Below are 13,886 nucleotides of genomic sequence, written 5' to 3' on the forward strand. Positions count from 1 at the left end.
GCAAATTGCCAAAACTGCTTCGAAATACTTGGATAGCTAAATTTTGTCAAATAGCAATATTTTGTTTGCGTCATAAATATTTTTTAAATTTTTTTATATTTTTAATTATTTATTTATCTCATATCACACAAAGTATTATTGTAATTATTTCAAATAATACTCTATCCAAACACTCCAATTGTTTTTGGGGTTATTACATGTGGTGAGTGTTATCTCTATTGGTTTCCTCTAATATTTGCCCATGTTCTGTAGCAGCTCCTGATAATTGCCTTTCACGGCCAGAAATGCTTTGGAGACTCTGCGATCTCGTAATTTATCTGTCATTTTCGTGTACGGGAAGTATGGCTCATGTTCGTTTTGAAAAAAAAAAAAACGCTGAGTTCATGTGCGCATAGTTTATTACTATTGAACCCTGAGTATTGAGTATCTCTAGATTAACTTAAATTTTATCGAACAAGTAGTTATAACGTACAAGTAAGTGCAAAGAAAAACTTTTACTTTTTCTCAAGAATAACAAAAAAATTTTCGACACGAATCGACATTTTGCATTATGCTAGTATTCCGTTTTACCATTTTGATGCAATACTGTGCATTATTCTCATCACCAACTGGACAAAGAAGTATTTCAATCAAATATTATTTGTACTCTCGGATCATAAGAATGGCTTTGCACTTGTTGTGTACTTTGCAATTATTCATTTCTAGCATGTCTTTGCTTTATCGATTGGAAAAAAGTATTTCTGGTCTAATGCGGCGAGCCGTCTCACTTTTCCTAGTGTATCTTCGTTGAAGTCCCTCCACAATAATATAGAAATAAATTATCTTAGTTCCCCGTAAGGTCACGTATAATAATATAGGATTATTTATCGCTTGGCTACGTGACACCCCTACACAAGTCTTAATATTGAAATAAATTGCGAAATCTTTAGATAATTAGTGACGCCACACTTGATCTCATTGGATGGCACTACTTTAATTTTATATATATATATATATATATATATAGAGAGAGAGAGAGAGAGAGAAATATTGAATGTCCCAAAACGTGCAGGTCGGCCATGAATATTGAATAGGGATAATTTCAGAAACCTCCCCTGAGATTTCTGACAGTCTCACTCACCTCCCCTGCACTTTGTAAAATATCAGATACCTCCCCTGAACTTATAGTTGGAGTAGTAAGATCAGCCCATGTCAGAAAAATGAGCATTAAAAAAATATTTTGAGGAGTGTGATGATATTTGTGTTCCACATATGCCCTTTTTGCTTATCCACAACTTGAGCTAAAGCAAAAGCAAAAAAAAAAGAAGTAATAAGTTGAACCAGATAGAGATAAATGCAGATAGCTTCTTCAAACAATGTTACAATTTTATTTATATTTTTTTGTTCTAGCTATTAGATATTTATTTAGCTAATATGATCATTCAATTAATTGAAACATACTTTTCGTAATATAAAAAAAATGTATAGTTTTATAATTTGAGTGATTAAAAGTATAAATTTTTATTAGTTAAGTCATAAAAAAATATTATTTGAGTGATTAAAAGTATAAATTTTTACTAGTTAAGTCACAAAAAAAATTTCACTATTTGGTTAATTGAGTGAATGGCAATTGCAGTTAAATAAATAGGGTAACGATCAAATAACCAATTTCTCAATAGTTTAATAACTCTTTTTGCGATTTTCTCTGTGGAAAATGAAGCTACTTCATTTCGTTTAGTGCTAGATACTTTAGTTGAGATTTTTGAAAAAAAAAATTAATTCACACTATAGTTAGTCGAATTTATTCAACAAGCTTCGTTTGAATACCAGAACTTAAGTAGATCCGATTTTCAAAAAATTCAATAACCCAAATTGTGTCGCATCCCTTTATGAGATGATGTAATATACAATTTACGTCATTGAATTTTGAAAACCAAATTTACCCAAATATAAGTAATGAGTTACACTAGATAATTATCTTACAAAAAAAAAACATGAAATACATGACTTTAGAGAAAGGTAACACTGCTGCTAAACTCTTCATTGGTGATTGTACTACGAATAAAAAGTGTAAAGTGGAATAGAAGGTATATCATAAGTTATATCAAAAGTTATATCTGTATTACTCATTCAACTAATTATGTCAAAATAGCTTCAAAATATATCATAAGTTATGAGGGTATATCTGTCAAATCATCATCAATGATATCACAAATAGGGCCCAATAATCTGACAAGGGAGGTATCTGATATTTTGCAAAGTTCAGGGGAGGTGAGTGAGACTGTCAGAAACCTCAGGGGAGGTTTCTGAAATTATCCCTATTGAATATTCTCCCTGCCCTGCCCACCACCGGGCAACAGCACAATGAGATTTTTATTTTTCCCAAGCTGGTTTTTAATTGGAGCGTGTAAGGAGCTTAAGGCCATAACATAATTCTGGAAGAAAGCGTGATCTTGTTCTACACACGTACTAGCAATATTTATACCTGAATTATATATATATGTATAATTCAGATATAAATATTTATAACTAGCAATATTTATACCTGAATTATACATATATATATATATATGTATATGTATGCATGTTATACATGTCCGTTCCCCCTCCTTAGGGTATGGCGACCTTCCTGACTTGTCCAGGGTTCGATTCCCGTTGTTAACGTGTTCGGTGTGGAGTGGGGCCTCCTCTCCCGGGCCGCAGGGAATTAGTCGGGTCTCGTAAGAATTGACCCGGACACCCCTGTGTCGACAAAAAAAAAAGAAAAAAAGTATGCATGTTATACATAATGGCCTTTAATATTAGTGTAAGAACTGTAGATCGTGCAATGGCCGGCTCAAATTCCGAAAGTACTGTTGGATTAGGTTCTGCTACTTACTCTCTATAGGTAAATAGTGCACAAAATTGGTGAAGGCCTCCGCGTGTTGAAAGCGTGCCTTGTGCCGGAATCCTAGGGATCCATAGACACGCTTCTCTCAGCCTTCTCAATTCGGCCCCCCTTCCATTGCATGCATGTCTTTTCCCTTTAATCCATCCGCCCGGGAAGAGGGTTGTCGCTCAAAAATTGTTCACCTAAATAACCTCTTAAGATTTGTTCACCGCTCTAAAATTGTTAGCCTGAATAATTTTATTTTGTTCTTGTAAGTGAGAGAATTTGAACTTAAAATCTTTTATTTACAATTCCTCTCACCTTACCGTCCAATCCAACGCTCTCTTAATTCACTTGAATAACTTAAATAACTATAAAGTTGATTTTTTTTAAAGCAAAAAAAAAAAACCCTCTTAAGGAGGAAGTAATAATCTAAACTGACGAAGGTCTTTCAATGACTTTAAAGTTTTTTTTTTTAAAAAAACACCATCATGAGTCCAAGGGAAATACACATGTATATATACATTGCTGTGTTCCAAGAGTTATTGCATTCAAAAGGAGTAGATAGTTATGTTCAATTACTTTATGTCATTAGCGGTCCATCAAATACTGTACTTGTCCCTAGATTCTTAACATCACCGTCTAAATTTTTTATGGGAACAAAGAGATATAGATCCGATTCTCGTAATCTCAATCTAAGAAAACCACAATAAAATAGATGGACCCCAAAAAAAAAGAAGCTAAATACTACCAAATGATTACCGTGCTATATATGTCTCGCCCTCATAAATTGCATGTTAATTGCACACCCGGTTAAACATTCAGCAATACTACTAGGTTCATAGTCACCATTATCATCTCATCACTTTGGCGTAATCGAACTCTAAATGAGGTTAGAAATATGTGTCAACATGTGTAAGATCTCCGGAGTATATAGATACTGCACTTTGACCAGCACTATAGCACACAATTCCAAGCTAATTAATTAGAGATCGAAACCCGCCCCATTATGATCATAACCTACTTTGAAACTTGTTTCCGAGTTGTGTACAAAGTACAAACAAACCATGCAAACGCACAAGCAAGCTAATAGCTTTTCAACCAAACCAAAACCCAAAGAGGAAGAGGAATAGATGCAGTGTCGGATTGAATAAATTCCATCCATGGGATGAGCCATCTTTTTTGACGATGTCAATTTAAAGTTGACAGTAAAAGTCAAAATTCTAGCTTCCACCTCCCATTGCAAGATTATTAAAATGCTCATCACGCATGTTTCGCACATGGATTATTTGTACAGAATCAACAGTTTGATGAAATTTAATTTGCTCTGCGCTAGTGATTAAATATATGTATGACCAGATTCAATTCGCATACATGCATCTGCTAAACAGCAAATATATGTCGACATCTCAATCGAATGGAAACTTGCGGGATGTATATCTGCTGGGTGCAGCCTCAGAATACGTTTAGAGAGAACGTTGGAGGAGACAAGAAGCAGATGAGAAGATGATTGTGTCTGCTGATCTTTTAGATAGTTTTTAAGAGTTTCAAGACTCATCTCCACGTTCTACAGTACAGGGTCGTCTCCCTTCTTCCCATGGGCATGGATGCATGATGTTACACTTTTTCCTTTATCAATCAATTGACTGGCTAGTACATGTTTAAGAGAAATCAGTTTAGTTTTGAGTTTTCTAATAATTAATCATACATAGCAGTTAATCTCTTCTAAAATGATTGGATCATGGACTCTAATCATTCCTATTCAGTTTAATTAAAAGTCTCTGATATGTCGAATTATTTCGAGCTTGGTCCCGATCTGAGTCGTACTAGGCCATCTACGAACACATTAAAAATATGTTTTTTCATTCAGTTTGCATCATTTAAAAATATTCTCACTGGGACACAAGAAAACGCCAATCCCACGAACACACTTCTCTCTTGGCGTTCGATACAGGTAGGTCTCTTTTTCTCCACTGTCCAAATACTGGTCCATCAAATATTCGAGCTTCTTCTGCAAGTCCATAAGCAGCCCCTTAGATCCCTCATCCTTTTAGGGGCTCGCTAGCTTTCTTTCTAGCTTTGGAGAAGAAAATTACCAGTACGTGATATGGAGTCATTTGGAGCCATGGGATGTGGGGATTGGAGCTCCTTCAATGCAATCTACTCCAGTACTACTGAAGAGGCTGACTTCATGGTACGGTTGCTTGGCAACATTTCACTTCCAAATGACGTGCCAAACAGTTCTAATGTCAAATTTTCCTCCACTTACTGGCCTGCAAGTGAATCAGATGTAAACAAGGCCGTGGTCCAGGAAGATTCTTCAATCAATTCTTCAGATGACACTAGTGTTGATGCTGATGTGTGCTATTCTTTTTCACAAGGGAGCAGTTTCAGTGGCGAAGGCAGCAGCATTCTTTGTCCCTTGTCACAAATCTACTTTTGCAACAGCAACAGTATTATTTCACAACCGATTGTGACGAGAAATGATAGCTCGGTCTGTGCAGATTATGCTATGATGGAGTGCAAGAACAAAATGGACTCGTGTGATCATGAGATCATTCGTATAAACAATATCTTAATGGAGGAAGGGCGTGACTTCCTAAACCAAGATGTGAGCAGTGACTGCAGCATGGAGTCTGGCGAAAACGACATGCCTGAGGCTTTTTCTCGAGGAATGATTTTGCAACAAGGAAAGGATCAGCATGAAATAAATTCTCTCGCTTCAGAAAAATCACTAGAAGATGAATCAGACAACTTATTGGAGAGTTCTAAGAAAAGACCGTCAACACCTCTAGATGTAAGTAACAACCGTAATAGAAAGGATTGGAAGCATTTTGCAACCTGCATTTCTGACTGAGAAGTGCTACAGAAGAACGTGAAATTCTTTCCATCCATATTTTGTTCTGCGTCAGAATTGTAATCGAAAGTGAAATTGGAACTGTATCCTAACATTTTTTACAGGAATAATTACCTGCAGGGATATGTTTCTGTCTAGTTCTCTTTCTTATGACATCCTTAAATGCAGGTCCACAAGAATAAGAGAATGATAAATGCGAAGACCAACCATCAAAAGCTTCATCCTTATGACAGTAAGATTGCTGAAGGTGGCCATCCCGTGCTTTGCCGCCAAAGCTCGAGCAGCTACCTCTCAGAGGATGACTCCAATGTTTTTCACGAGTCTAATGCAGGAGTATTACCAATCCCAGCATCATGTTCGGACTCAAAAGGAGCAATTACAGCATTCAACTTACATGGCAAAACAAGGGCCAGCAGGGGCTCAGCAACTGATCACCACAGCTTATATGCCAGGGTACGTACGAGTATACCTGCTATTCTTTGTTGTATCAGAAACTGTTTTGCCTCCATTTGTAAGTTGATTTGGAACATTGTCCTGAAAGATCTTCTTTGTTTGTTTCCTAGAAAAGAAGAGAAAAAATAAATGAGAGATTGAGAATCTTGCAGAAACTTATCCCTAATGGAACAAAGGTGATCAAGTACAGTATACATATATCAATGAATTTTATTGCGCTGAATCATTAAATCATTGCCATCCGAGATGAAGAGAATCTGAGAACCAATTCTTCCTGATGGCAGGTTGACATTAGCACCATGCTTGAAGAGGCAGTCCAGTACGTGAAATTTTTGCAACTCCAAATCAAGGTATGAAGAAAGTATATATTATTTTCTTAGATACGTCCCGTCAAACTTAATTAATCGGAGTGATTACCTGAAAGGATATCGCAGCGTTTGTAGTGTTACTGGATGGATATATTGTAAGCAAAGCGTGCATGAGGTTGGCCTAGGGTTAGGTACTGATTAGCCAACGACCTTTTAAAATTATGGAAACAAAATCGTGTGACTGTCAGTGCATAGAAAATTAATTCAAATACCTATCCTCAAATACTGGTGTTTCCATTTTCTAATTGTTCACAGCTCTTGAGCTCTGATGATCTATGGATGTATGCTCCCATTGCTTACAACGGAAAGAACTTGGGACTGGATATGGACGCTACTCTAAAATCCTGATCTTCCAAGACGAAATCATGCATGCGTGTTGGTTCCCCAATTTTGGTGTATATACTAGCATTTAAGTAACGAAGTTTCAATTGCGTTTGTCACTTCAAATGAGGATACATGATGGCTCGCGGGTTTTTCTTTTTTTTGGGGTTGAAATCCGTATCTGATTCTTGTTGGGAACAACGGACTCTATTCAATTGCTAACGAAAAATTTAGGTAATGGGCCTGTGTTTGATCTTGGATTGATGATACTTTTTAATTAATCAAATCAATAATAGTACATGAATTGATTAGAGAAGCGTTCGACCCTTTTCGTACCAAAATTTGTTGTATTTCGGAACGTCCAAACCCTTTGCCTCCGATCCGATCGATCTTTATGCGCATCACAGAGCACCCGTTATATTTTAAACCATCTTTCCAGCGCAATCAGATCAAAGTTGCCAAAAAAAAACCAAAAGATCCAGTTAAGGTCCATGCACTCGTATTTCTGTATCAGACATGACCGACCTACTACTTCGTCTTCCAACCAAAGTCACTAATATCATTGGTTCACACAAACTGAAGCAAGCATATGATGCATTCCACAAAGGTTGGAGTAGGAATTCAATTTTGGAACCCATTCAACGTACGGTAGGCTCGACTTACTATCCCTTTGAGCCAAAGGAAATATCTTTCAAGCATCAGCAATGATCAATTTTATCATATTGATACAACAATTTCACAACTTTCCAGATAAAGGTACAATGTCAAAGCCAATAGCAGTGCAAATACATTATCAGTATTGAGATATCATACTCCATCCCTAAAAAGTCAACCAAGATAACAAAGAAGAACGACACAAATTCTCATATTCTGCTACAATTTAACTCTTACCCGTAACTAAGAATGTTCGACTCTTCTTGCACCAAGAAGTCACGTTGGTGATGAGAGTACTGAAGTCCCCTACCAAGGCAGATGACCTAATCATTCCCTCTTTAGCTTGTACCAATATGAACTCGCCCTTTAGATAATTTTGATTTCCACAAATTATTCTCCAGTATATTTTACACAGATACAAAGTCTACCTTCAAGAACCCTGGTCGAGAAAGAAAAAAGTACAACTCTCCACAGCAACTGAAATTTCTACGTGCAATATCAGTCGTGTTTGTTTCAAGCACGATCATCACTCAAATGATTTGGAACCTCATTTTGGCTGTCCAGGGGCATGTACTGTGCCATGATAGCCCTTATCTCCGAATCCATGTATGACTGCAGTTTAAATAAGAGATGGATCATGACTTAAATCCATAACAGGGCAACAAAAATGAGGAACAATGACAGAACAAAAGACAGTATTTAGGCATCTCTATGACCATATAAAACACTTCCATTAATGCATCTGATACTAATCATATGCTTAGAAAAGACTTTCATCAAAAGTGCGTTTCGCTTTTACCCCATCTTCTTTGGTTCTATTATTTATAATTATTATTATTTTTTTTAACATTTGATGTGGGACACCTTGGAAAACAGGTCCTTTTTCGGGAACTCCTTTTATCTTCTTGAGGGTCTAGACCAAACAACCAAATCAGCAATTTACTAAACATAAAAACATTCCAAGATCAGATTATACTCCAATAGACATCATTGAATTACTCGTTGTATCCTTCACATCAATTTCCACTAACCAAAGACAACAAAAGAGTTAAAGGTCTACAAAACGTTCTCTGCCCAATGTGTGCCTCAGTCCAGGTATCACACTAAATCACTGCTTAAGGCATCTGTTCAACCAAAATAACCACAACCTAACCAAGAGATCCAAGATTGGAGGAGATACAAAGCAGCAAACTTACCCTCCATCTGTATTTGTAGACAAGGAATCCTCCTCCACCTGCCATACCCAGCCCTATCAAAATGACCCAAACAGCAGCCCAACCAGACTTGACCTCAGTAGCCCGCTTACCTGCATTTGGCATTTCCGGTAACAATAGAAAGAGGCAACAAACATGAACAACCATAATGACATATAGATAGGGAGTCTTGGTTTGAACTCACTTATGCAAGTATCATGGTCCCTGATATACAACAGATCCCCACTACATGAACAATCATAACTTCCCCAGGTATTCTTGCAGCTACATTCAGCACACTGACAGGCTTTCTTGTCTTTGCATTCATCAACATCTGCATAGGAAGTGCAACTCATTCCATAAGCTCAAACATTGAGTAAAAAAACAAACCCATAAAACATGTTATAGAACTATAAGCTGGTTGTTTAAGATCTTTTTCTTTTGTACTTCTAATTTTCCCCCTTTGGTAGCCTTTCCCACAGAGCACTCGATTGTCAATCAATCACAGCCAAAGAATCAAGAACCTTCAAGCTTTGGCTGTGTGTGTGGGTTTCTGAGAGAGAAAGAGGGAGGCATCTCTCACCTTCACAACTTTTCACGCCATCGCCTTTAAATCCTGGAGGACATGCACACTTTCCTCCTTCGTGATCCTGTTAAAGTCAAACAGATAATTATTCTGTGAACCAATTTGCAAAAGAAAGAATACTTGCTCAGAATCAAAATGGTTTCCTACCATACAAGCAGAGAAAGAGCGTCCATCTCGAGTATCCTGCCAACAACCTCCATTGTTAATTTTGCATCGCCCGGGCCCAGTTGCTGAAATGGTAAACTAAGAGAAATCAATAGCCAAAATAGAGCATGTTTAAAAGGAAAGCTTTCCAAACCATTAAGGGAACAATGACAAAGACAGACTTCTGAAAAGAGCAAGGTAACAAACACCATCTCCAGACATGAGCTCATGTCTTGTGTAGTAAATGCACAAAACATGAGATTGTCATGAGAATTAGAACCAGAGAATGAAATAGAACGAGCTACCAAATCTCCCTGAATTGTCAAAAGATATTGACTGTCTAGTTATCCAAACAGTTTTAAATGCCTATATAGTTGAAGCACCATTTTGCTCAGCATTTTTAAGGTGCATCAGGGAAGTGAAGAGAGCACAACTTCCCTTGAGTGACAATACAATGTAACTTATACCTACTAGTGTTTGAGAGAGACCCCTAAGAGTGCATATAAAATTAAGAATTATGTGAGATGGGTAGTTATTTACTAAACAAAACTACCAAATTAAATATCTTTTTTTTTTAAATAAGCTTCGGGCTTTTTAGCCTTTGAAGAGATGGTTTACTTTGTAGGTGCTTATAGTTAATAATGGGGGGTAACGTGACATTGCAAAAATTGACAGAAAACGTTAACCCTGGAATGGGTCTCACACTTTATACAGTATCAATTAAGTGCACTCCAAAGGCAGATTTAGATGGTACTTTTAACTCAAGAAAGTTGTTAAGACACATCTAACTCTCAAACATACTTCAAAAGAAACCCTATACTATTTCATCAAATCCACCTACACTAGATAGATATGCATCTCCCTCAAAGTATATGATACATTATCTCATCATGAATAAGTATACTTCCCCTCAGATATAGATTGCACTTAAACATATATATTCCCCATTCATTAAACCCGCCTGGTTCAGTGAAAGAACAAACTAAAGATAAGCCAGTTTTCCATAAACTATCTTCTTGGCAGAGAAATGAAAAAGGAACAACTATTTACCTGCACAGGAGCTGTAACCATCCCCCCTAAACTGCACACCATTGACCACAGGGCATTCACAAACTCTCCCTCGAAATGTATCCTGAATTTTTTGAATAAGGTTAGACGTAGAAGACACAAAAGGAATTACAAAGAGCAGCTAGTTCAAGTAAGAACCTTGCAGGCTGTAAGATTAGCTGCTTTGTCTTGCCAACAGCCACCATTGTTATCCAAGCACTCATTTGTCTCTACATCTGCAGAAAAGAAGATACTAACTTTTAATAAGCAATTATCAATCAACAACACTGTCGTTTAATGCTGGGCTTGGGAAGTTACCATTACTCAAACAAACAGCTGGCTCAGTAGTTTCTTCAAAACCAGCACAAAGAGCCTTCAAAACAGCACCTTTCGCCAGCTTGCCTGGAAAAAAAAAATCAATTCGAAGCAGAACAATTCGACTTTCTAACAGCTTACAAAACAGGCGATGAAACCAACCTCGGTACTGCCTGTTATTAACAACAAGCGTAGGCAAAATTGTCACATCACCTCTTGATCCTTTCCCAACCTGCAGAAGGACATTTTGCAAGGGAATTTCACAAGGTTGAACAGCTTCTCAATCTTCTAAGGATCCATATAATGAAAAAATTATGAATGAACTCATCTAAGTAAAGATCAGGCACTTACTTGAGCTTCTTGTTCTTCTTTTAATACAGAATTATCCGAATCAGCATCAGAGTCTCCCATACACTTCTCAATCTTTTTCAAATCAAGTCCTGCACAGAGAGTAACATGAGTGATGGGTAAGCATCAGCGAGTCTTCAAAATCTCAGGATGAGACAAGTGATTGATTACCGAGAGATTTAATAACCATGTCCGCACATTCCTTATTGTATTTCTTTTCTTTCATAGGACATCTAATTTGGAAGTCAGTTACATAGTCCCACCAAATCCATGGCTTCTTGGTCTCATTAGCCACTCTGAAAACACACAACTGTCTCAAATTCTCAAGGACCACATCCTTTCCATCATAACCTGTGCTGAAATCCTGTTCAGGATCTGGAGCACAGTATCTCCCATGGTTAATACACTGGGACTTGCACTGTTTACTTACAGTGAATGCCTGAGGACAGTACCAAGTTATATAATGAGGAGTGAATTGAGTATAGCCGCCTTTCTCAAGAATCTGTGCAGCACCTTTGAAATCTTTCACAAAATTCATCAACATATCACATTTGAACCCACATTCATCATTGCTGTTCGTCCACAGCTCATACTCCACTCGATCATCTGGGTGGGGGACAGCTTCCCTCCAATCAAGATTTACACTTACCATCTCCCCTGCACTTATTGCCTTCTTTAGCTTTTCCCCAAAACTTTTCTCAATTAGTGCAGATGGTATCGTTATGTTCTCAATATACTTTGCAGAAGATCTTTCCTCTTCAGGTGAATCCATGGTTATTAGTGCTTCATCAACCTCATCTGCAACTAGTACTGCAGAAGCACCGGCATTTTGGGCATTCCATACCTTCAAAGCAAATAAGCAATCTGCAAAGTGGAACACCAGTTCCTGAATTGATCAGAAATATGAACCAGTCTTCCAGTACGAAAATAGTTTGGAATTATCTCTCCTGAAAAGGAATAAAAAGAAGCTAAACTAGAAAATTTAAGTAGTAATTAAGATAACACTCACAAGACTCTCACTTTCAGATAAGCTGACATGGCAAATAATCTTCTATATATCAAGATGAAAGAACAAACAAAAGGAATGACAGACATAACAATAAAACCCAACCAAATGTCCATGACCACACATGACATTCAAATCTAAATATTTAGCCGGAAATGATTGTCCTCCTATTGGCAACCCAAATCTAAAGCAAAGCTCAAAGAAATATTTAACCAATTACAGACAAAAAGCAGAATTCAGGCGCAGAAGCACCACAAAAAAATTAAGTATTCAAAAACCCCATAAAAGTCAGACAACACAGGAAGAAAGCTGCACAACAATAACCTTCAGAAGAGACCAAAACAGTTGTAACTTATGCGAGAAAACAAAAAACTGGTTACCTCCACGACTCACCAGTAAGTATAAAAGAACAATAAACATGTAAACAACAATCAAGCCCAGATTACTGTAGCCATCAAGCTTATAATCACTTTAGACGAGCGGAGAACAAGTAGTTTAACCAAACTAAAATAAGAGCACCATAATCAAAGCTAAAGAAGCTTATCCTACGCAAGCCACACAAAAGTCAAGAAACTGATCATATCAGCTCCAACTAAAAATTAACTAAGCAGCAAATCATCTGAAAAATAAATAAATTACCAAAGCATGAGATAAAGAAACAAGCAAATTAATGCGGAAAAAGGTGCATGATATGTTATACCTCCTCGATCAACAAGAAGAAAATTGGGCATAGCTCCAGACTTGGGTTTAAAAGAAGACCCAAAATCACTGAAAGTTTTGCAACCCTTTTGATTCTCCTTTGGATAAACAACAGTCCCAGACATGCTCCCTCCATATTGAGGGATCCCAAAGTTCCCAATGGCACTATCATGAGTACCCTTGATACTATCCGGTGACGTCACTCTCAAACTGTTCTTCTCCACCACGAACCGACCCATCACTAATTGGGTCAAGTTCAATACCAAAAACCCTAGCAAGATTGCAGATTTTGACCTTTCATAACGGCCCATTTGCTCTGAATTTCCAAAATAAATAAAAACGAGAAGAAAACCAAAAAAGAACTCTTGAACGGAAACTGATGACTCAATTTATTTCTACAGAATTTTGTGTGCTGGTGGGGTTAAGTGGAAACTGGAAATTGGGTTTTGAGCTAGAATACTAGTACTGATTACTTCTACTGCTATAGTTTGGGTGAATTATAGGGTTTTGTTCGTGAATTTAAATGACGTCTCTCCAGCAAAAGTTGCAGCAGGGGAGACATTGAAAGCACTGGTACCGTAAAATGCATTAAATATACTCTCCAATTAGTTCTGTAAGAAAATGTAAGGGAAAAAAAAAAAAATTAGTTCAGAATAAAAAATTCGATCAAATGATTATTTAGGATAATAATCTGAAGAGCAGTCACGTGGGATATTGTCAAGAGGGATATTTTTCACATTTTTATTTTTATTTTCTTTTCCTTTTCTAGGAATATATGGACGGGCACCTGAATAAGTAAACTACTTTTCCTTCTCGTTGTTTTTTATTTTATTAATTTATGGTGCTAATATCTCATATACTTGTTCTTTTTTTTTTCATAATTAGTCTCAAATATGGTATAATACATGTGTGTGATTGTTCTTCTCTATTAATAATTAACTGATAATGAGTTCTATCTTTTTTTAGTGATAATTAAACACTTAATTAAATTCCCTTTAGTATATACAAAATATAAACTATTTATAAATTGAGTTTTTTTTTCTGGCA

At 36.8% G+C, this 13,886-nt stretch overlaps 2 protein-coding genes across 2 annotated transcripts; one reads left to right on the top strand and one right to left on the bottom strand.

Annotated features, from left to right (window-relative positions):
- Positions 1 to 4,955: 4,955 nt before the first annotated feature.
- LOC113759994 (transcription factor bHLH54-like) lies at positions 4,956 to 6,874 on the top strand. The gene is made up of 6 exons (XM_027302572.1): positions 4,956 to 5,645; positions 5,874 to 6,018; positions 6,088 to 6,158; positions 6,269 to 6,334; positions 6,443 to 6,508; positions 6,782 to 6,874. The coding sequence occupies exons 1-6, from the start codon at positions 4,956 to 4,958 to the stop codon at positions 6,872 to 6,874; spliced, it is 1,131 nt and encodes a 376-aa protein (XP_027158373.1).
- Positions 6,875 to 7,536: 662 nt separating this feature from the next.
- LOC113760796 (vacuolar-sorting receptor 3-like) lies at positions 7,537 to 13,402 on the bottom strand. Its single transcript, XM_027303525.1, has 12 exons — positions 12,841 to 13,402; positions 11,306 to 11,998; positions 11,138 to 11,226; positions 10,949 to 11,018; positions 10,790 to 10,873; positions 10,631 to 10,707; positions 10,475 to 10,556; positions 9,428 to 9,510; positions 9,278 to 9,344; positions 8,900 to 9,028; positions 8,698 to 8,807; positions 7,537 to 8,113 (listed from the first exon to the last, which is right to left on the bottom strand). Exons 1-12 carry the CDS (start codon positions 13,148 to 13,150, stop codon positions 8,015 to 8,017), a joined length of 1,893 nt encoding a protein of 630 aa, XP_027159326.1. The 5' UTR covers positions 13,151 to 13,402; the 3' UTR covers positions 7,537 to 8,014.
- Positions 13,403 to 13,886: the final 484 nt, after the last annotated feature.

This window comes from Coffea eugenioides, chromosome 2, assembly GCF_003713205.1.
Source record: "Coffea eugenioides isolate CCC68of chromosome 2, Ceug_1.0, whole genome shotgun sequence".
Lineage (NCBI taxonomy): Eukaryota > Viridiplantae > Streptophyta > Magnoliopsida > Gentianales > Rubiaceae > Coffea > Coffea eugenioides.

Excerpts from the sequence above, each read along its gene's own strand:
- LOC113760796 (XM_027303525.1), bottom strand. The coding sequence starts at position 13,150 with ATGGGCCGTTATGAAAGGTCAAAATCTGCAATCTTGCTAGGGTTTTTG. Across the intron at positions 11,019-11,137 it reads AAGAAGAACAAGAAGCTCAA|GTTGGGAAAGGATCAAGAGG; the intron begins GTAAGTGCCTGA and ends GTCCTTCTGCAG. Across the intron at positions 8,114-8,697 it reads TCTACAAATACAGATGGAGG|TCATACATGGATTCGGAGAT; the intron begins GTAAGTTTGCTG and ends TTTAAACTGCAG.
- LOC113759994 (XM_027302572.1), top strand. The coding sequence starts at position 4,956 with ATGGAGTCATTTGGAGCCATGGGATGTGGGGATTGGAGCTCCTTCAAT. Across the intron at positions 6,019-6,087 it reads AGAGGATGACTCCAATGTTT|CATTCAACTTACATGGCAAA; the intron begins TTCACGAGTCTA and ends GAGCAATTACAG. Across the intron at positions 6,509-6,781 it reads TTTTGCAACTCCAAATCAAG|CTCTTGAGCTCTGATGATCT; the intron begins GTATGAAGAAAG and ends AATTGTTCACAG.